This window comes from Aphelocoma coerulescens, chromosome 19 (genome assembly GCF_041296385.1).
Source record: "Aphelocoma coerulescens isolate FSJ_1873_10779 chromosome 19, UR_Acoe_1.0, whole genome shotgun sequence".
Lineage (NCBI taxonomy): Eukaryota > Metazoa > Chordata > Aves > Passeriformes > Corvidae > Aphelocoma > Aphelocoma coerulescens.
This window is the reverse complement of record NC_091032.1, coordinates 9,768,326-9,790,506: the sequence shown is the minus strand read 5'-3', so window position 1 is coordinate 9,790,506 and position 22,181 is coordinate 9,768,326. Positions and strand designations below refer to the sequence as shown.

General features: G+C 49.4%; 1 protein-coding gene across 7 annotated transcripts in view; it reads left to right on the top strand.

The window, feature by feature from the left end:
• ACACA (acetyl-CoA carboxylase alpha) overlaps positions 1-22,181 on the top strand; it is a 99,576-nt gene that overhangs the window by 22,550 nt on the left and 54,845 nt on the right. For 5 of the 7 annotated variants that reach the window (XM_069033522.1, XM_069033521.1, XM_069033520.1 and 2 more), the window contains exons 17-32: positions 478-559; positions 931-1,076; positions 1,709-1,859; positions 3,069-3,203; positions 3,579-3,725; positions 3,934-4,122; positions 4,656-4,756; positions 4,872-4,960; positions 5,945-6,069; positions 8,917-9,030; positions 10,518-10,631; positions 11,235-11,324; positions 11,743-11,861; positions 19,001-19,024; positions 20,762-20,905; positions 21,426-21,522. In XM_069033522.1, the coding sequence (XP_068889623.1) occupies positions 478-559; positions 931-1,076; positions 1,709-1,859; positions 3,069-3,203; positions 3,579-3,725; positions 3,934-4,122; positions 4,656-4,756; positions 4,872-4,960; positions 5,945-6,069; positions 8,917-9,030; positions 10,518-10,631; positions 11,235-11,324; positions 11,743-11,861; positions 19,001-19,024; positions 20,762-20,905; positions 21,426-21,522 (1,867 nt within the window). The remainder of the gene's footprint in view (positions 1-477; positions 560-930; positions 1,077-1,708; positions 1,860-3,068; positions 3,204-3,578; positions 3,726-3,933; positions 4,123-4,655; positions 4,757-4,871; positions 4,961-5,944; positions 6,070-8,916; positions 9,031-10,517; positions 10,632-11,234; positions 11,325-11,742; positions 11,862-19,000; positions 19,025-20,761; positions 20,906-21,425; positions 21,523-22,181) is intronic. The other 2 variants (XM_069033517.1, XM_069033519.1) reach the window with 1 other exon arrangement.

Sequence of the window (22,181 nt, the reverse complement as noted above, 5' to 3'; positions counted from 1 at the left end):
TCTCTAGTAATGACTCCTGGTTTACAAGTCCAGTCTGGGAATGCTCAGGGCTTGTTATCTGCTGACTGTTCCCTGGCCCCAGGGAGCTGTTTATCCGCTGAGAAAACTGGCAGGTATCTGCATCTCCTCAAAACATCCCCTGCTGTCTGCACAGATTGCTCTGGTTTCTAGCAGAAGCTCCAGGAAATGGCTCAGGAACACAGAGTTTTCTCTGTGTGCTGCTAGGGCAACTCTGGGGAGTCTTGAATCACCCAGAAGTGAATGGAAAGGAGAGCAAAGCCAGCCTTTGTGGCTGGAGGGACTTTGACTTTGTCAAACTGGTTTGTGTCTTTCCTAAGAAGAGACTCCAAAAGCCTACCCCCATCTCTCTGCAAGTGTTTCCCAAAGCCTTGCACGCATCTCTGAATCTCTTTGGACCCCTGGTAGCCTTTTGGTGGCTTGTGGAAGATCAGTTTTGTTTTGTACTTCCCTTTCCAGGGGCCAAGTCCTCCCTGCTCACACTCTGCTCAACACTGTGGACGTGGAGCTCATCTACGAGGGACGGAAGTACGTGCTGAAGGTACAGAGTGGGACTGACCCACCCTCCTGCCTCTGGGCTGGACATGGCTGTGTGTGCTGCTCTGGCCTAATCTTAGCACAGATTTGTACAGGGAATTACATCTGAGCAGGGTTTATTTTCTCTGCTTTAGTGGGTGAAGAAATTAGCACAGCCTCCTTTACGCTAACGCCCCTCACATTGCTCCACTGCCACATCCCTGTAAACATTTCAGCCTCTTGCTCTGAGGAGGGTGAAAATTACTTTGTTACAGGCAAAGACGACTAGGGGTTGACCAAAACTTCCAACTTGGAAAACTCTGTGAGTTGTGGCAACCAAGGCACTCAGTGCTGTGTTCAATTCACTGGATAATTCCCATTCTTGTGGATTTGCAGGTGACCAGGCAGTCTCCCAATTCCTACGTGGTCATCATGAACAGCTCCTGTGTGGAAGTCGATGTGCATCGCCTGAGTGACGGGGGGCTGCTCCTCTCCTACGATGGCAGCAGCTACACCACCTACATGAAAGAGGAAGTGGACAGGTAGCAACCTGTACAGGTTCATGTTTAGCACTTACACAGCCAAAAGGAGGTGTATTTGTAACTTTCTGCTTCCCAAAAGATCAGCTGGGAATGGAGTTCTCTCCTAGAAAGAGTTTACCAGATGTACTGTGGGTGAGTTCTAAGACAGCAGATCTTAGCTACTGTCAGAAGAAGGATCTGGCTGTGCACCACATGGAGTCCCTATTCCTCTGCTTGGTCCTTAAAAGTGACTTTTGGGATTATAAAAACAAAAAAGCCAGAATCTGAAAGTCTTTAAAATTCTTGATACTCCTCAGCTGCCTTAGAAATAGACAAGTTGTACTGTTTCAGTGCATCCCCTCAAAATTCCCTGCAAGGATCATAGCAGTAAGGGCAGTAAAGGGCATCCTCAGGTCTGGAATGTGAACTCTGCCCCCTCTGCTGTGTTATCTTCTGGGAAAATTAATGGATCTGTTCAGGAGGACAAAGAATTTGGGTAACTTTCTGGGTTTGAATCTCTGCCTCTGAGTTGGTTGAGCTGTTCTCCTTTAGTTTTGTTTTGAAGTAGAATAGGGCACGGGAGACTGGATTTTCCCCTTCCCATGCCTTCCCCAAGGAATTCTGTTGCACTGATCTGTCCTGTTCTTCCCTAGGTATCGCATCACCATTGGGAACAAGACCTGTGTGTTTGAGAAGGAGAACGATCCCTCCATCCTGCGCTCGCCTTCTGCTGGGAAGCTGATCCAGTATGTGGTGGAGGATGGGGGACACGTGTTTGCAGGCCAGTGCTTCGCAGAAATTGAGGTAAAAGTCTCAGAGAACTGCTCAGGCTGCTCAGGAAAAAGCTCAGGGGGAGGGATGTTGGATGCTTTGGGACTGGGAGGTAAGCCTGAGGGATAATTCAGAGTATTTCATTCACAAATTTTAACCTGAACTAAAGCAGGAATCATCGAGAGTGATGAGGTGGGGAAGAAATTACTTAACAGCTGAAGTGAGTGAAATTAATGACTGTGCACCAAGTGATGAGCAAAATTTCTCAGCAGTGAGACCACGGTTGTCACCTTCCTGTGATTCCAGGAGAAGCTGGGATCTGTGTGTTACCCAGCTGTGGTGAAGGAGGCCTTCTCCTTGTAGTACTGACACAGAGTTACATGCCAGGATGAAGTAACAAACTAAGAGTTCTCTGATTAGCTGATCATTTATTGGGTTGATCCCATAAGTTAATGTGTCACTCCTCCCTTCTCCCTGGCAAGTTACTTAACTCTTACCGAGGAGGAGGATGAGCAATTTCTGCATCTCAATGAGGAAAGCACAAGGGGTTGTGTAGGAGTGTGTGGCTCAAAGCAGATTTGAGGGAGGGGAGGGTGTGTGATGACAGAGGGGCAATTAAACCAGTTGGGGACAATGTGTAGGAGAAAAATATCAAGACAGAGATCCAGCTGTTTTATGTAAGAGCTTTTGCACTGCAACAGGTCATGGCTAAGAAGGAACCACCCACACAATCCCTGTGGAGCTCAGCAAGGGTAAAACCAAACTGGCTCCCCCATACCCAACCCTACTGCTCCAAAGCTCCCATGGTTGATCTAAGGAGCATTTCTGTCTGGGAAGAGCTGTCTGAGGGCTCTAGAAAGTGATCCTGGTTCCCTCTGCTTGAAGTGAAGGTGTGGCTGTAGCCTTTGAGAGGAGCCTTTGGGATGCTGCAGTAAATTGTCTGCTTTGTTCATTGTGCTGAGTGTGGGACCTTCCCGAGTCCCTTTTGGTTCAGGCAGTGTGGGCAGTGACGTTCCTGAAGTTCCTGCTGCACCATTTTGTGGCCAATTATTTTGTTATCCCATTCACTTTAGTGTCTGGGTTTCATTCCCAAGGTCTGTGCTTGTAAGTTTTTGGAAACACCTGAGTGCCAGAGGTGCTCATGCAGGTCTCTCTGTGGTGGGACACTGGCTGCTGGCTCCCAAAAGTAGAACCATTCTGGGCATATGGAGCTGAGTGTGTAACCTGTTTTCCGTGCTCCAGGTGATGAAGATGGTGATGACGATAACAGCAGGAGAATCGGGCTGCATCCACTATGTCAAACGCCCAGGAGCTGTCCTGGATCCAGGCTGTGTGATTGCCAAGCTCCAGCTGGATGATCCCAGCAGGGTTCAGCAGGTGAGGAGCTGCAGAAAGCACAGATGTTAGTGGGATTTTAATAGGGGGGTGATGTCGAGAGTGGTACGAGATGGTCCAGTGAAGCAGTTTCCCATTTGTGCATTGTACTGGAATTGTCACTTCACTGTTTATTTGTCTCAGATGAGGACTGGGACTGAGATTCCTCTCTCTCTCTCTCTCTAATTCAGGCTAGGCTTATCTACCATTCTTGCTCTCTGCTTACCTCAGTAATATTGTGGGGATGTGTCTTTCAACCAAGTGCATTTCCCACTCTGGGAATCCTTGCAAGTTCAACCTTGGCTCCAGTCGAGGGCAGCTGGCTGTTCCCCATGGCTGGTGCCCCAGGAGGGTCAGTGAGGCTGTTGCTTGTTGCAGGCTGAGCTGCACACGGGTGCCCTGCCCCAGATCCAGAGCACGGCGCTGCGGGGTGAGAAACTGCATCGCATCTTCCACTACGTGCTGGACAACCTGGTCAACGTGATGAACGGCTACTGCCTGCCAGAGCCCTTCTTCAGCAGCAAGGTACTGGGGGCCTCCTCTTCCAGATCCAAAACACAAACTTCTTGCAGCTCAAGGCAGGGTTGGGCAGCTCTCTGCCACAGCCAGAGGACCCTGAGTCAGGGCAGCACCCATGAGATGGGATGTTGGACATCACCCCTTTCCTTTTTATCCTTTTTGCTGTTTATTCTCTTCTTCATGCTTGTCTTCCCACTGTCTTGTCTCTCTCTAGGTGAAGGGCTGGGTTGAGCGATTAATGAAGACCCTGAGGGATCCATCTTTGCCCCTGCTGGAACTTCAGGACATCATGACCAGTGTTTCTGGACGGATCCCACCCAACGTAGAGAAGTCCATCAAGAAGGAGATGGCCCAGTATGCCAGCAACATCACCTCGGTCCTCTGCCAGTTTCCCAGCCAACAGGTGACCAACCACACCTCTGTGGAGGGATAAAAATTGGTTTGTGTCTTGGGGCAGAGAGAGAGAAAGTTCCTTTAGATTACATGGAGCTCAATTGAACCTGAAAGGTGTGTTTGAACACGGGGTCTTCATGTGAAAGACACTTGCCTGTGTCACCTCAAGGCTTGTCTCCTGGGCCTGTGCTGAAGGGTACATGTTCCCTGCTCAGTACAGCTTTAAACAGGCACTTTGGAAACACTTTAATCTTAGCAGTGGCCTTGTGGGCATTTATTTGTTTGCTTTTTGTCTGGTACATGTGCTGGAGTGCAATTTGTGGTGCCAGTGTTAGCTCAAAAACCAGTGACTGCAGCCAAGGAAGGCCTGGTTGGGTAAGGAGATGTTGGAAGCTGATTTCTCCACCCTGTGATACCGTGCATTGATTTTTGTCACTGGCAGGTCATGAACTTCCTTTGCTGGAGTCTGCTGGGGCTCTGGTGTGTCTCTGCTGGTTGTCCAGCCCATCCAGGACTGGGATGTCACGTGCTTTTCCCTTTCAGATTGCCAACATCCTGGACAGCCACGCAGCCACCCTGAACCGCAAGTCGGAGCGCGAGGTTTTCTTCATGAACACGCAGAGCATCGTGCAGCTTGTGCAGAGGTCAGCCATTCCCAGGGGGTCCTGCAGGACAGGAGCTGCCCCCAGCAGGGGTGGCAGGGGTTCTGTGTGCATTCAGCCTCACTCAGCACTGGGTTTGGTGTCTTTGCCTTTGCAGGTACCGCAGTGGGATTCGGGGTCACATGAAGGCCGTGGTGATGGACCTGCTCCGGCAGTACCTGAAGGTGGAGACTCAGTTCCAGCACGGTGAGTCCCTGGGCACATCAAGGGTTTGATTTCTGAAGGAGTCATATTTGGTCCCAGAAAGTCCACGTGGGCCCTTGGAGAAGGTTTGCTCTCACTTTGTGCTGAGGGTGAGCTGCACAGGCTTGCTTTTAAGGGTTTGCAGTCAGCCTGGGTTTTGTACAGGAGCTTCTGTCCCCAAAGCTCAGCTGAAGCTGAGAGGTGAAATCAGTGCCTTGCACTGCTGTATCCAGGCACAAGATGGCAATGAAGCCCTGGCTGATTCCAAGGCTCTGGCTCTTACAGGTAGTTCTGATTCCGCTCTTCTTTTGTCCTGCTCCATTACCTGCCCCAGCCTAATGGTACTGCAGATTCATTTCCACTTCAATTTGCTGGAAGCAGAGGATGGTGCAAGGCTTTTTGCTGTTATTTCATTTTGGTTGTCATTTGAATGAAAGTCTGAGCTCCCTATTCCTCTCTCAGTATTGCTCACAAAGGAGGCATTTGGTGTTGGAGCTGTTGATTAAGAGTGGGATGTTTGAATTAAAGTTTGCAGTAGGTGATGGTGGGAATGCTTTCTTCCCAAATTGATTGTGTGGACCATACTGGTTTGGGTGAAAGAGACCTTAAAGCTCATTTCATTCCACCCCTGCCATGGGCAGGGACACCTTCCACTATCCCAGGCTGCTCCAAGCCCTGTCCAACCTGGCCTTGGGCACTTCCAGGGGTCCTGGGGCAGCCACAGCTTCTCTGGGCACCCTGTGCCAGGACATCCCCACCCTCACAGGGAGGAACTTTTTTCTAATATCCAATCTAACCCTGCTGCCTGTCAGTGTGAAGCCATTGCCCCTTGTCCTGTTGTTCTCTCCATCTTCCTTGTCGGCTCCCTTCAAGCCAAGGAGATTCTCAAAAAATACATATAGAAAAAATAAAGACACACCTAGTAACTTGTACTCCTTGCCACAGAGGTGTGAAGACTGGGAAAGAAATGTGCATTTCTGCCTGCAGGTCACTATGACAAATGTGTGTTCACCCTTCGGGAGGAGAACAAGAGTGACATGAACGCGGTGCTGAACTACATCTTCTCCCATGCCCAGGTCACCAAGAAGAACCTGCTGGTTACAATGCTCATTGTAAGTGTCTGATGCCTCCTTTCTCTCTTTTCCTCTTCCTCTCTCTTTCTTTCCTTCTCTCTCTCTCTCTCTCTCTCTCTCTTTCTCTCTTTTGTCTTTTATTTTACAAATATAATGTGGTCTGTTACTGCCAAAAATACATCCAAAGTAGCCATCCACGAAATAACTCTCCAAAGCAAAGAAAGTGTCATAATTTTCCTAGACCGAGGCTGGTTTTCTTAAATTCTCATCTGTAAGGATGATGTAAGGACCCTGGCATTCTTTCTTTCTGGCTCTCCTTTTCCCCCCTTTTTTTTTCCCCCTTTCCCTTTTTGGTGTGTGGTGTGATTGTAAGTAACGCTTGCCTTAAGAATCTCATTATTTGAACACGGAGCCATATTTCCTCTGAGAATTCTGGAGTAGCTTTGAGCCGGGGCTGTTCATTTCTCAAGTAATCACGCTGGCGTGATGGAGAGAGAAAATGGCAGCTGTTCACAGCTCAGGCCTTCAATTTTCTTCAGAGTCCAGTCACTCAAGTGTGTAATTACACGGGGGTGCCGGCGAGGCGTTAGCCCTTGTCAGAGAGCTGGGCTGAGGCTTTGCTGCTGCCTTTGCCAATCAGTGCAGGCAAAGCCAGCGCCTGGCTTTAGTTTGTTGTTGTCATCCTGATGATTCCTTGCTAAAATGGGCCTGGAACTTTGGGTCTGGTTTGTCACCTCGTGTGGGCCGTGCCTCGCTGGCTCTTGGTGTTGGCCGTGTGAGGGAGCGAGAGGTGTGTGGGGAGACCTCAGAGAGCCTCAAAGAGGTTTCCTTGGCCCTTTCTGTTGGGTCACTCTTCCCAGCACCACTGCCACTTACTTCTGTGCAAGTAAAGGCCAACCTCCCAGTTTGCCAGGACTTGAAGCACCTTCCCACTCATGGCTCTTCACATCCCCGTGGCACGTTTGGTGTCACCACGGTGAAGGCTGAGGTGTTTTATGGGTGCCCAAGCTGTTTGTGTGGGGTGAGGTAAGTCTGTCCTCCAGCCTGTGTGGCTGTTATTGATGTGTCCCAGGAATCCATTATTAACCAGGGGCTCCGAGGATGGCTTTAGTAATGGTGTTATGCTGCCATCATTCACCTTTTTTAGCCAGCAGGCGCTGAAGGCAGGGGGGGAACTGCTTCATCCTTCATACATCTGTTGAAATATGGTGTGATTTGTTGTTGTATGTTCATTTTCTGTGCTTAACTTATGCACGTCCTGGCCTGAACAGGATGGAATGGCTGCTGGCATGGCAGGGTCTCGTGTCCTGTCGCGTTTCTGTTCCCTGGAGCAGCAACATAACAACAGCCAGGAGTTTGTGTTTGAAATCCAGCAAAGGCAGTTCTTGAATTATTCACTGTGAACCCCCTCAGTGTCCTGGAGTGGATAAATGCACAGAACTTTCTTTGGGGACAATCACACTCATGTTTGGTGGCCCAGGACTGGTCAGGAGGGGACAGCAGTCTAATTAGAGTTTGGAGCTCAGATGTTTTCTCAGTGGTTTGAGTATGGTCTGTGTCCCTGGGAGAGCTGTGTCACCATTCCTAGAGGTGCCATCATGCCTGAGGGGGGCTGGAGAGAAAGGGATCAAGGGCAGTGGGAGGCAAAAGCTGTTGAGCTTTGGAATCTTGTGGAGCTGTTGTTTAGTTAGTCACTCTATGGGACTTTTGTATTACCTGGTTTTGGTTTTTACTTCATTTTCCCTGGCAGGTTTGTCAATCCTGCTGCACAGAGGTTTCCCCTTATTGTTTTATATTTCTTGGATCTTCAAATGTCCTCTTCTGGTCTGTAGGTGTTTAAGATCTCTTTAAACTTTAAGGCACCAGCTCTTTCCTGTGGCAAATCCCTGTTTCATCTCACATTTCCCTCCTATGACTAATTTATCAAGACAAGCTGTTAAATGCTGTGTGGAAGAAGCACGTTAGAGGCTCCTAGAGGGTTTCCAGCTTTGGGGTGGGAAGGAAGAGGCTCACAAGAAGTGTTGAAGACTGTGGGATTACTCATGGGAATTGAAACTATTTTTGGAAAAAAGCCTTTACTGTTTGCATTTTTTTGAATGGAGTAATTCAGAAGAGTTTTGGAACAGCATTAACACTGGAAGTTACGCTCTTCAGTTTTGTTGTTTTATCCAGCCAATTTAGACAGTAAGGTAAGCTTGTGGATTTCCTCAGATCCACGATTCTCTGGTTAGAAGAAATATTATGAGTCAGTCGTGTACCATGACAGTTTATTATTCATGGGGTTAGTTGGCTTTGCTTAGCCTTGTCAGAGGAATGACAGATCTTCTTTCTGGTGTTGGCTGAAGCTGCACAAAGTTTGTGGGTGGTTTGTGGTTGTGGAGTTGTGGGGCCTTTCGGGGTTTGAGGTGTTTTTTATGTGGATGTCAGGAGGTTCTCTGGCAGTGTAACTCTGGTCACCCTTCATGGGGAAGGTTTGCTGACCTTTACATGCTCCACAAGGTGTCTGGCTACAATTTATGCTCTTTGAATTTTGCATTGGTGCTAGGAGAAACTTCTGGTACAAACCTGAAACAGGGTAATGGGAAATGGTTTTCTGAGTCTCTGACAAGTCAGCATTTCTCATGTGTTTGGGTGCCAAACGTGCTACAAATAGGAGGATGGGAGATGGTGCCTGCCCCTTCTTTCACCTTTTATTTATGTGTGTAAAATTGCTGAATACTGAATATTTGTATCCTTGTCAGCACAGGATAATTCAGGTTGGGACTTTTGGGGATGGTGTGGTCCTGCCGTGAGTGTGTGCTCATATTCCAGGTTCAAACTCCTTTGAGGGAGTACAGATGATGTTCTCCCTCTGTTCTAAGCATTTCCTGTTCTCTCTGCTCCCAGGACCAGCTCTGTGGCCGTGACCCCACCTTGACAGACGAGCTGATCAATATCCTGACAGAGCTGACCCAGCTCAGCAAGACGACCAACGCCAAGGTGGCCCTGCGAGCGCGGCAGGTGAGGGATCCCTGCCCCGATCCCTACGGGCTGCTCCTGCCTGGAGCTCACCCCTTTGGGAAATCCATATCTCCTGGTGTTCATTTTGATCACTGTGCAAATGGGGAGAGCAGGTTACTGTGAGCAGCACTTTGACAGTGAAGCAATTAACAGTGATTAACCGTGGTGACAGGCAAAGATTGTGGTGCATTCCCAATCACTGTAATATTTAAATTTAACACGTGTTCCGTTGTCCCTGCTCCTCCAAAAAGTTTCGTCTGGCTCACACAGGAGTTAACTGGGAAGTAGCCCATGGTTTGTGTGATGGAGGAAGTGGAAATGCATGGTCACTGTGGTTTTTGGTGGCTTTGTCATCTGCAAACCTGACCAGCACAGGCTGCCTGGATTGTGCAGGAACAGTCAGGACGTGCTCTCCAGGTTCCTCAGCTGCCTTACAATCCTTGTGGATCCATGTGTGCAGAGAACAGGGAGAGCCATTTACACAAGAACCAGATGTTCTTTGCAGCTGCTGAGGAATTACCACACAGAATTATGCTGGCCTTTTGTAGGTTTTCTTCCCTCTCTGAGTTGTGCTTTGTCAATTTTGTTTTAACCTGGAAATAATTGGAAAAACTCTTGATGCTGTCAGTTCCAAGAGTCTGGTACAGAACGAATTTGAATGTCACATAGGCACCCAGATACTGTTGGGAGCTTCCTCTTCAGCAGTTCAGTTTAACCCTCCCTCTGTTGCCAGGAAGGAGTGAGAGGGTGCAGTGGTTTCCTGATAACGCTGACCCCAGGGTCTGATCACTCCTCTCACTCCACAGTCCCTATCTCCAGCCTAAAAGTCTAAAGCAGGAAAGCTCACACTTTGGGGGTCTCTCCTTTTATTTCAAAGCCTGGCTATTGAAAATGAACAGGGTGTTTGAAGCTGCTCAGTGACCTTCTGTTTCCTTCAGGATTGTGTTTGTGTCCTTGAACCATTCTGCTATTGAACCTCCCCGCAGCAACCGGGGATGGTGCTGCAGTTCTTGTGTTGCTCTTCCACTTCATTTTCCCTGCAAGCTGCTTCCATTTCTTACCTCTGCATCCTTCATGTTGGGCATTTAATACCTGGCAGTGGTGTCTGTTTGCTGCCCTGCTTGGGAGCAGAGCGTGGCTCCGGCATGGGCCTCCCCACAGCTGCTGCCTGCCAGCTCTGCTTCCCAATTACCAGCCGGGCAGGCAATCCCCAGGACTAGCAGCTCTGCACTGCTAAATCACATGCACTGATGGAACTTGATTGAAGCTGTTCCCTTTCTCTATGGGGAATTGCCAATAATACAAACGGAGCAGATTACACAAATGAGGCCAGGGAGGGGAGAGGGTTTGCGGCGTCGCGCGGGTGCCGCAGAGAGAATCTGGCTGCCTCTTCAGGGATGGAGCTGGCTGGTTCTGCCTGGAGGTGGCAGCCCCCTGCTGATGGCCCAGCGTGGCTCCTTTCTCTGACTTTCCCTGTGTTTCCCCAGGTTCTCATTGCTTCCCACCTGCCCTCCTATGAGCTGCGTCACAACCAGGTGGAGTCCATCTTCCTGTCAGCCATCGACATGTACGGGCACCAGTTCTGCATTGAGAACCTGCAGGTACCTACCAGCCTTCCCTCCTTGGCTCCCTGCTTCCTTCTCACTGACCTTCATGTCCCAAGGTCCTTGTGGCTTTAAGTTGTATTGGTCTGGTGTCCAGCTTTCCCCTGTTTTTTGTTTTCATCCCTACGCCGACGTCGGAATCACCTCATGCCAGTTCTGCACCTTCCTCACAGGGGACAGCGGAGGAGAGGGGCTGGTTCCTCCCTCTGGTCACCAGACATGAGGAAGTGGAGTTGGGGGGACATTCAGATTGGACATTAGGGAAAGGATCTTCCCCCAGAGCGAGCTGGGCACTGCCCAGGCTCCCCATGGAATGGGCACGGCCCCGAGGCTGCCAGAGCTCCAGGAGTGTCTGGATGAGCTCCTCCCATATGGTTTAGTTTTGGGTGGTTCTGTGAGGAGCAGGGAGTTGGACTCAGTGATCCCTTCCAACTTCAGGTTTTCTGTGGTTTAATAAAAAAAAGTCATAATCCTTGATGAATAACAGCAAAAGCTTAGAAATCTAGCCAGGCTTGATTTGGGTTTTTTTCTTTTTTTGCCTGATCCTGGTTGCAAGACAGAGTTCTCTTTTAAACCTCTGCTTAATGTGATCTTTTCTAGAAACTCATTTTGTCTGAGACATCCATCTTTGATGTGCTTCCCAACTTTTTCTACCACAGTAACCAGGTGGTAAGAATGGCAGCTTTGGAGGTAAGTTTATTCCCATTTAAAAATAATAGTATTTTTAATTTTTCTGTGGATCTGGTTTGTTTTGAGCACTGTCACCCTGCAAGATCCAAGAGAGCTGTAGGTTGTATGTAATTGGCCGTGCTTGGAATCTGGCATTTAACAGCACTAACATTGATAACTGAGTGAAATTTCAAAGTCAAGTTATGTTTGTGTGAAGACTGAGGTGTTTGAAGGGAGAAGGTGAAGTTGCTGTCAGAGGACATGGTCATAATCCTGATGGTTCTGGCCTTCCTCAAAGGATAGCTTTAAACTCTGGTTGAGTTAGAGTTTATCTAGCTGCTCATTTGGAGGTATCTGTTTGGTTTTTAATACTTTTGAGGTCTCAGGTGTATTGTTTGTCCTCAGCCCAGTGCAGCTGATGGAGTTCCTCTGTCCCCAGGTGTACGTTCGGAGGGCCTACATTGCCTACGAGTTAAACAGTGTCCAGCACCGCCAGCTGAAGGACAACACCTGCGTGGTGGAATTCCAGTTCATGCTGCCCACCTCCCATCCCAACAGGTCAGATCACCTGCCTCTGGAATTGGAGATTTAGGAGGGGCTTGTCCTGCCCTGGCAAAGAAAACTTGCAGTGGGATTGGTGGAGAAAGGGGGTTCATATAAGCATGATACAGTTTTCATGTATTTTCTGGTTTTGTAACTTCAGCTTGGGGAGTAACTTAACTCTAGAATGTCAGTTCTAGCTGAATCCTGAGCCTTCCAGAAAATGCAGTTCCAGACAGAATAATCAATTAATTGGAATCTTAATGCAGAACAGTCAAACAGTCTCTGTGCCCTTCCTGCCAGCCCTTTCTGTCTGTGTGGCTCTACTTCTCCTTCCTGGCTTTGCTGGATAAGGTGACATCGTTTATAGCAGACGATTTTTTGACAGAGCAGACCAGGATGAGAGCTTTATATAAAATTCTGGGGTTGGCATAGTTTGATTTTCAGGCAGTTTTGCATTTCTTTTGGACTACGACCAAAAGCATCAACTCCTGCTGCCCAGAGAAGGGTGGCATCTCTAATTCATTTAAAGAAAGAAAACTTGGTTATCAGAACTTACAGGAACATTGCATCAGAGTGGTTTGGGTTGGAAGGACCTTAAAGCTCATCTCCTTCCAACCCTCTTGCGGTGGAGCAGGTTGTTTCTGGGTGTCTGTGGGGTCGGTCTGTCCCGTGTTCTCCCCAGGAGGGTGGTGGGGCTGACGCTCGGGTTCATTCCCTGCTGGCTCCGAGGTCGCAGTGAGTCCCCTTGGCCGCCGGGTGCCACTGTTGGTCCGTGCCGGGCACCGCGGCCCTTTCTCCCTCCTTTGTTTCCAAACATCTTTTCCCTGATTTTATTTTTGGTGGGGTCCAGTCTCGCTTCATTGAGAATCCATCAGTACCTTTTATGAAATGGTTTTCAGAATCTGGTTTGCTGGAAATGAATGGCTGTCCCCAGCCAGCCCCACCAAGCACTCCTGGTACAAATGGGACGTGTTTGGGCTCATCTGGTCCCTACATTTCTAGAATATTTGTAAATAATTGCATACTATTTTTAGTACCCCGTTATAATACTCTCTTCCACCCTTCATTCTCCTCCGTTTCTTCTCTGCTGGCCTCAGTTACCTTTGTTGCTCGGGGATTTTTGGCCTGCCAGTGCTGGCCACTGCTCTGCTCTGTGCACAGGCTTAATCAGACAAGGTCAGCTGGAAGAGGAGAGACGTTCCCTGCTCCAGGAACAGCTCTTTGTCCCGAAATCTCCTCTCCCCTTACACTGAATTGGCTGGGCCAATGTTCTGAGCTCAGTTCTGCTCCTCAGGCTGCTGGGTGATGGAAAATGCAGCGTGTTCCTTGTGCAGAGGGAAGCAGGGTCGGGGGCAGGTTCAGCCCCGCAGGGGCAGGGTCAGCTCCTTGGAGGTGCCTCCAGCTGCCAGGGATGAATTTGGCTGCTGGTGCTTGGGGCAGCTTCTTGCTCTCCCTCTGGGGTGGCTGGAGGGTGCCCAGGGGGAAGCACAGGGTGCCCAGGGGCTGATGGTGGCACAGGTGTTTGGGTTTAAGGAGCTCTGAAGCCACACCTGGTGTTAAACTCAGGACATGGAAATCTCAAAACTCTGACATTGTCCTGCTCAAGTCTTCTTTGTTGTTCTTGACCATGGTCTGTGTTCATCACGTGCTTTTCTGTATCTTTCGTAGCACAAGTTCTTAGGCTGAAAAGTGAAAAACGCATTCCAAGGGCAAATCCCAAAGCCAAAATATCCCAAAATGTCCCTCGAGGCTCTGCAGGGCTGGTGAACCTGGAGCAGATGCCAGAGAGCCCTGAGGAGAGCATTCCCTTTGGGAGATGCTGTTGTGTGATGCCACATATTTTTCACCACTTCCTCTGATATTTTTAAACCCTGGTCCCCTTTGTGAAACTTTGAGAGCCCAAATTTTACTGAAGCAAGTATTCACGTAGAGAAAATAGCAAACTGATAATGGTTTAAATTCTAATTAGGTTGTAAAATTTATATTTAAATTCTTTGTTATTGGTATTTAACCCTGCTATGCCTTTACTTACTTGTGGCAGAAACAATCCCAGTCACTCTTGAGCTGCCTGATCACGGCTCAGACTTTGTATTTTTGGCCATGGAAGGATTGCCATCAGCTGCCCACAGGGAAGCAGAGAGGACAGAAAAGCTGTTAAATCTGCTGACAAAGGCACAGAAGTGCAGCCTGCTCCTGGTGGGTTTTGTGGGCAGAAACTGTTCGGGGAATTATTTGTTTAAATTAACAGAAAATGTCCTAATGTAAGAATCCCCACTGAATGGCAAGGGAAAGTCACAGGGAGAAAAATAGCTTCTAATGGGAATCACAGAGGGCTTTATGGATCCATCAGCACTCCTTGTGCCCGGTGCAGGGCAGATGAGGAGTGTGGTGTCACCATCTGGCAGCAAATGGGGTTTGTGAGCCCTCTCCGAGCAGAAATCCAATCTGGAGGCTTGGATCCAAGGGGATCTCTGGGATGCCAATGGCCACACGCTGCAGAGGGGACTGCAGACAAGTGCTGAGTGCAGAGCCTTGCCTGGGGATAACCTGCCTCGTGCAGCCAGCCAGAGGCCTGGGGAGAGAAGATGGGAGGAAGAAATGAGCCCTGTTTGGAGCTGTGCTTTGCTCCCCGCTTGTTCTGCCGGCCCTGCTGAGCTGGGAAGCAGTGGAATATTGACTGGTGCTCAGAGAGTTCAGCTGCCTTTGTGAGGATGGCAGCCCAGGTGACAGACACTGAAAGGCCTTTCTGAGGTGTTCGTGAAACAGGCCTTGCCTAATCTTAGCTTAAAATCTTCTGTTCAAAGAAACATTGTGTGTGGAGGAGAGGGAATTATAGTGCTTTTTCAACAAAAGTGTTTCTTTCTAATCCCCTCTCCTCTCCTGCTTTCCAACAGCCTGCCTTTCTTATGTGTGAAGCTGTAAGGTTTAAATTAAACTGGGACATTGTCTGCTGTAGCCAGCTCTTGCTGCTGCCCTGCTCCTCCCAGAGCCCTGCTCCTTCCTTCTCTCCAGCTCCCCCAGCCAGGGTGTTCAGCTGCTCCCTTGATCCCCCCTTCCCCAGTAACAGATGTGCTGGAGGACCAGGAGGGAAGAACTCAGAGGCGAATGTGCTCCCACAGAGCAGATCCCTGTTTTTGTCAGAGCTGGATGTGCCCCATGTGTCAGATGCTGAGGCAGGTGCTGGCAAGGAGACTTAGAGGTGCTGGCTATATCCTGATTTTGGGATGTGGCAGGGATAGCCCAGGGCTCTACCTTCTGCTTTGCTGAGCCCCAGAGGAAACTGAAACACAACCCAGCCTGTTTTGGTCCCTGCTGCCTCAGCCATGCCTTCCCAACCCTTCTGGGCACTGAGCCCACACCTTTCCTCTGTCCCATGGAACACCCCCAGCTGCCACATTTGGCCTTGAGATGTCCTGAGGGAGCTTGGACCAGGATGTACCATTGGAAGGAGGAAGTGAGGAAGGTTTTAGCACTGCAGATGAAGTTTTGATGATGAGCCTGCTTAGCTGTAAGGCAAGTGTGACTTTGGGGACTGGACAAACGAGGTGTCTGATACCAGCACACCCTGCTTGCCTCTGGAGCTGGGAATGCACACACTCAGCAAACATGGATGTAGAGGCAAATGCCTTGTCTGGGTTCAGTTCATTCTTGGGACTGCATCCTGTTGTCTGTGGTGCTTCCAAGGGTGGAATTCAAGCCTAGGTGTGAGTTGCTCTGTATTTCATCAACATCACCAAACCACAGAATGGCCAGGGGTGGAAGGACCTTAAAGCTCATCTCATTCCACCCCTGCAGTGGACAGGGACACTTTCCACTAGACCAGGTTGCTCAGAGCCCCATCCAAGGTTATTCCCATCAGTATAAATGTCTCAACGATCTTGTGCTTGGTTTTGCCTGGAATCTCCTCCCTCTGTGCTTGTGGATGTTTGTTCATGCCCTCCTTGGACTTTGGTGTTGCTGATTTCAAGGCTTAAGAGTGGTGCATGATCTCTCCTTTGCTGTCTCCTGATGTTTTATCATCTATGGGGTATTTTGGTTGTTCCCTTTTGTCAGCCTCTTCCTTAGCTTACAGGCAGAAACCATTTGGAAGGGTGAAAACCAGATTAAATATCCCTGGTCCCAAACAGTGCTTTTTTAAGAACCCCAAACTCGCAATTAGACTGTGTAGAGGTTTCTTCCTGCTATCATTTAACAATGATCTATTCGTAAAATTTTTATTTCTGCCAGAGTGAAAGCATTTTCTGTGGGCTAGTTGCTGAAACAGCCTCTGGCATCAGGATGCCAGGAGTGACCCAGCCATGCTGCTGTGAGCTCTGACCCTACCTGGAGCCCCAAAGGGATAACTCCTGGGGTGTCAGGTAGCCTGAGGTCCCCTCCTTGTTGTGAGAGTGGTTTGTATAGGGAGGGAGGAGGGGAGAATGATTCCAGGACACCTGTAAATCCCTGCAGCGCCGTGCTGAGGTTTGATGTTAATTAGGCAGCAGGCAGCAGTAATGTGCTGCCGTTCCCTTGGCTTGCCTGCCTCGGAAAGGGCAAAATCTTCCAGCAGAGCAAAGAAGGGGTGTGGAAGGGGCAGCAAACTGAATGGAACGACGATAATTTTATGCAAATTGGACTTCTGTAGCAGATTCAGCTTGGCTGAATCACAGAGGGAGCAGAAGAATAAGGGAAGAAAGAGGGAGAGGAAAAACCCAATCAAAATGTATGGTTTGAGGCATGTTTCACAGCCTTCTGGTTAGATTCTTCTACAGGAATGAGGAAACATAAGAGGAATGGCACTGGTCAGAGCCAGTGGAATTGCTCTTTCTCCTGTGGTACTGCTGTTAATAACTACAAGTGGGTTATTGAGCCAACCTCTGCTGATTCCGCTTTGCTGCCTCATTTCCAAAGCTTTGCCCTGCGCTGGCACTCGCTCGCAGCTGGAGCTTTGCATGCATGGCCATGGTGTGCGGGGAGAGCTCCTGTTTGACACAGAAAAAGGGAAAGAAAGGGAGGAGGGGGCAAGGGGAGCTGAATTCAGAGTCACCGGGAGGTGCAGGAGCAATGGGGACAGCGGAGCTGGTGCACGGCTGGAGCAGATCCCTGCTGAGATCGGTGTTGCTGGTCAGGAAGGGCCCTTTTGGGAGCTGAGGAGGGATCAGGAGAAGGGCAGGGGCTGGTGTGGAGAGCAGGGTGTGAGGCTGAGGGCAGCAGTGCCAGCGCTGCCCCATCGCTGTGCCCGTGTCACCCCCGGGCCTGCTGCTGCTGGGGGCTCTGACGTGGCCCTGGCTGCACGGGCTGGCCCTGGCATGGAACCAGGGCATGGTTTGGGTTGGAAAGGACCTTAAAGCCCATCCAGCCCCACCCCTGCCATGGCAGGGACACCTCCCACTGTGCCAGGCTGCTCCAGCCCCAATGTCCAACCCGGCCTTGGGCACTGCCAGGGATCCAGGGGCAGCCACAGCTGCTCTGGGCACCCTGTGCCAGGGCCTGCCCACCCTCCCAGGGAACAATTCCTTCCTGACATCCCATTTGAACCTGCTGTCTTTCAGTTTCAATCCACTCCTCCTTGCCTTGTTTCCCTCCTTGCCATTCCTGCCTGAGCCTCCTCAGCTCCGTATGGAGTGGCAGGAGACGGTTCCCAGAGCACAGCGCCAGGGTGCCTTTCTGAGGCTGAGCCGAACATTTGTTACACTGTTTTTTTATCCCTCTCTTTTCTGAAAGCCTTCCAGGGACGGCTATGGGAGTGTTCCTGCTGGGGGTAGGAACTGCCAGTCCTCTTCCAGACTGTTTTTTCCAACTGAAGTAGATCACATGCAGCTTTTCCACTCTTTGCCAAGCTCAGAAAATAGTCCCAACTCCCTGAGGGCTCGAGGCCCGTTCTGTCCTGACCACAGGCTCTGCAGCACAGGGTCTGTTCCCACCATCCCCCCCCCCCCCAAATTAAATACTTGTGTTATTTACCATAACAGATATGTTTTTAGTTTTTATTTTCCCCGTTTGGTTTAAGGAGATTAGGGGAATTTTTTGTGCTTCTACCAGTAATGCACCCAGCACATCACCTTGTAGTGAACGTGACTGTGCTGTGACCAGAGTCTGGGGACAGGAGCAGGGCAGGCAGGCTGCTGAGCAGTGTGACCATGGAATACACTGGTCATTGAGCATGGAGACTTCATGCTCAGTAACTTGGGGTCTTGCCTATGGTCTAGCATGTCAGAAAAGTCTGTGGTTCCTGAAGGGAAGGGGGTGAATGTCCACTCACATGTTCCTCAAAGCTCTCCTTTCCATCTTTGGATTCTTGGCTGATCCCTTTGCACAAGCCTCCTGTGTGCAAGGACTTTTTTGATTTAATCTTTGCTATTTTGCATGTCACATCCCAGCAATTTTTCCATCTTGCATGGAGCACTCTCCAGGCTGTTCCTGGTGTGGGCTGGGCTGTGCTGTGCTGCTGTTCTGCTGGTGTGAAAACATGCCCCTCACTCCTCTCTGCCTTGTGTGCATCACTAAGCCCCGGTCTGCATGCAAATATGGGGAGAGTTGGACTGATGTTATAAAAGAATTGGTAAAGTCTTCCTGAAATTAGCCTTAAGTTTGTTCTTTTTAGTGCTGAATGCTGAAAATGCAACGTATTCCGTGGTGCTGTGAGTGTTTGCTTTGTTCCTGCATTGTGGGAGCCTGTGCGTGGGCTGCTGCTTAGCCTGGAGGGTTGGCACTGAGGATTTGGCTTGTTTTCCTGAACCTGTTGCAGTTTTCCTGTGTGAGATGGTCATTATTTTTTTTTTTTTTTTTTTTTTGCATCTCTGCTGTTTGCTGTTCTGTCAGGGAGAGCAAGCTCCCCTGCGGTCTGGCTTTGCACTTGGTGTGTGCAAAGGGCTTCAAGTGGGGACTGTGAAAGGGGAAATAGGAACGTGGAGGTCCCTTGCAAATGCCAGGTGTTTTCCTGGGATATTTCACTGTTTGCATGTTCTCTGGCATGGCCTGGCTCTGCCCGTGGCAAGCGAAGTCAGGCGGTGGGTGCCTCCCCAGGGCCCTGGCAGGGAGTTCTCCCCGGCAGCTGACAAATTTGGGAGAGTCAATTGTAAACATGTTGCTGGTCTGTGCATCAGCTTGATGATGGTTCTTTATGATGGCTTTCACTAACCAGTCTGTGACTAACTGTGGTTGTTTGATTACAGAGGGAACATCCCCACGCTAAACAGGTACGGTACTCGTCATCTTTTCAAATTTCAAAAGCCAGACTAGAAACAAGTAGCCTAATCCTGAATGTTTTAACATGTTTTGTTGTAGTGCCCTTCTCTTTACTTGGGAAACTCTCAACCATAACTCTTCTTTTTCCTTCCGTTTTCCTCTCCCTTTGTCTAAAACATGTTTTCAGCTTTTCTTAAAAAGAAAGAAAAAAAATCTTTGTATGCAGCAGTCTTTGAAATTAAATTTGCTGGGTGACTCAGCTCATCTGCAGTATGGTACACAGCAAAGTGCTGTTCTAGGGTGCTTTGGGGCACTGGATTCCCAGTGTTGACCCACTGGCAGGGTGTCACAGTGACCCCCAGGCAGTTCCTCCCAGCCCAACCTGTTGCTACCCTGGTTTCTTGTCCATAGCTTAGAATTTGTCGAGGCTGTTTCACCTCCCTCACACCATAGATGAATCTACATCTCAAACAGCTGACAGCATGTTTTGTTGTGGTTTGGATGCTAATTTTTCCTCCTGTGTCTCAGTTGAAAAGTATTTCTTGTTTTAAATAATACATGAGAAATGTCTGCTGTCTTTTTGTTCGGTTCCTGTTCTGTGATAGTTTTTGTATTAGTTGTAAGAAACGTACACCAAGGCATGTCCTGAAAAATCCCTCTCTTTCAAAATGTGAATACCTATTATTTATTACGGCTTACAAACCTATTTAGGGAAAAATAGTAAAAATGGGCTTGGAAGTCTCACGGCTCTTAATCGGAGATAAATTGTGGAAACAGAGAGTGACTTTAGGCATGGAGAGCTATTAATCACACTGATGATACTTTAGACTTGTTAACACTGTACTTAGGGCCGTATCACAGTGGGTTTGGTGTGTGGAAAGGAAAAAATCTCAGCAAAGCTGGGAAGTGGCTGTGGCAGGAGTGCAGCTCAGAAATTAGTGATAATTATTGCAGAGAAGGCAAACCCCAGCTGTGGTCACCAGAGAAAGGTCCTGTCTAACTGTGTGCTTTTCCTCGCTGTGTGAGAAACTTCCTCTGCCAGTCTTGACCATGGCATTGTGAGTCTTTAACAAACCATAAAAATCACAGAATCATTGAGGTTGGAAAAGACCTCCAAGACCACTGAGTCCAACCTGTGACTGATCCCCACCTTGTCACCCAGCCCAGAGCACTGAGTGCCACGTCCAGTTGTTCCTTGAACAGAAAGGGTAGGAATGTGAGTGTGAGACTCAGTAAAGAGTTTTGGAGAAGTCACTGTACCACACTGCATTTGAGGAGTGCACATTATAGTTTGACCAGAAAAATAATGGAATCAGTAAGATAATACAGCATGGTGTGCTTCAGCCTAATTTGTGAAAATGTACTGAACCTTTCAAGTGTCAAACCTTAGAACTGGTGCTGTTTGAATCATATTCCACTTGTAAAGCAAAACATAAAGACAGGAGGAAAAATAAGTTCAGCTTTGCATAGTGAGAATTCTCCTGCCATGTCAAGAGGTACCTGGTTTAAGGGATTGTAACGTTATTTGCTAACTCTGAGTGTTCCTGTACATTGAGACAACATCCAGGTAAGGGCATTAGTGGCACCAGAGGCGTGGCAGGGGCTCTGGAGAAGGCTGAGAAATCCAGCATTTCTGTTGGATGCACAGCCATGCTCCAGCTGGTCAGAGCACATGCCCAAACCTGCTCCAGGTGCTGTCCTCCCTCCCCTGTCCCTACTGACTGTGCTCTTGTTGACTTGCTGTCTAGAATGTCCTTCTCCTCCAACCTCAATCACTATGGGATGGTGCACGTGGCCAGCGTCAGTGACGTGCTGCTGGACAACTCCTTCACCCCTCCCTGCCAGCGGATGGGCGGGATGGTCTCCTTCCGCACCTTCGAGGACTTCGTCAGGTGTGTGGGCAGGCTCGGGGTTGGTTCTGTGGCCACCTCCCCCACCTGGGCCCCGACAGAGCTGGCCAAAGGCTTTGCCAGGTCTAGAGTCAGGTTTAGACTGGTCCTGAGTGTGTTTCCCTGCTTGGATCCCTGTGTGTGCGTCTCCTTGGGCTAACTGCAGTCTCAGGCTGCTGTAGGAGCCATTTGCAGCCAGAGGGATCAGCCTCCCGGATTCCTGCTGGCTGAGGACCATTTGGGAACGTGCTGATTGCTCCTAACGCTCTGTGGATGTGTGGGGGGGGAGTTCTTTGTGCTTCCAACCTTTTGGGGTGAGCAAACCCCCAGCAGAGCCCTCAGCCTGCACCCAGGAGGTCTCTGACAAATGTTGGACGATCCAGACTCTGGTTTGAGGATTTGCCTCCTGATCTTTGAGCCCAGCAAGGGAAGGAGCCCTTTCCTCCCAGGACTGGTGGGGTCGGTGCTGGGGTGCTCCATGTGCTGGTGTGGTGGTGACTGGTCCCTCCCTGGTGTGTTCCAGGATCTTTGATGAAGTCATGGGATGCTTCTGCGACTCTCCCCCGCAGAGCCCGACGTTCCCTGAGGCCGGCCACGCTTCCCTCTATGATGAAGACAAGGTAGGGTGGGTTTTTTCTGGAAGGTGCTCTCAGGCTGGAAGCAGGGCTGAGGCTGGATGCTCCTCCCTGGCTGGAGTGCTGGAGGCAGGAGTTAGGAGCTTTGTGTATTTATGGCTGTGATTTGCTTGCTTGTTCCACAGCAGGTGACTCGGCGTAGGCGTCCGCTTTCCAGCTCTGGTCTGAAGCTACAGCTCAGCCTCTTGCTCTCCATGTAAATTTATTTTATGGCTTTTAGCACCAGCAGAATTACTGCATCCACAGCAGCATAACTGAGAGTTTAAACCCGCTGTTAAGTCTCCAGACCTGCACTGTGCACCAGGATGTTGAGCTGCACCTTCACCCACCTTAGTCCTATGTCTGACTTGCTGTGTTTCCTATCTTACACCCTTCCCAGTCACCTTAAATCCTGATTCTTCCCTCTGTTCGACCTCTTGGAACTGTTTTTAGGAGGAAAAGCTGAGTGGAGCTGCTCAGTTTTTGCAGTGATGTGGAGAACAGGTGCAGAGGAAGCAGGTGGTCCCTAATCCATAGGGATAGAGGTCCAGTTTCCCTTAGAGACACAGGTAGCTGCTCTACAAGAGTGAGAAACTCTGCTGGAATATAGTCTGTGTCCAGAACAAGGCTTTGTTTTCCACTGATCCCTTGATCCTGATGTGTGT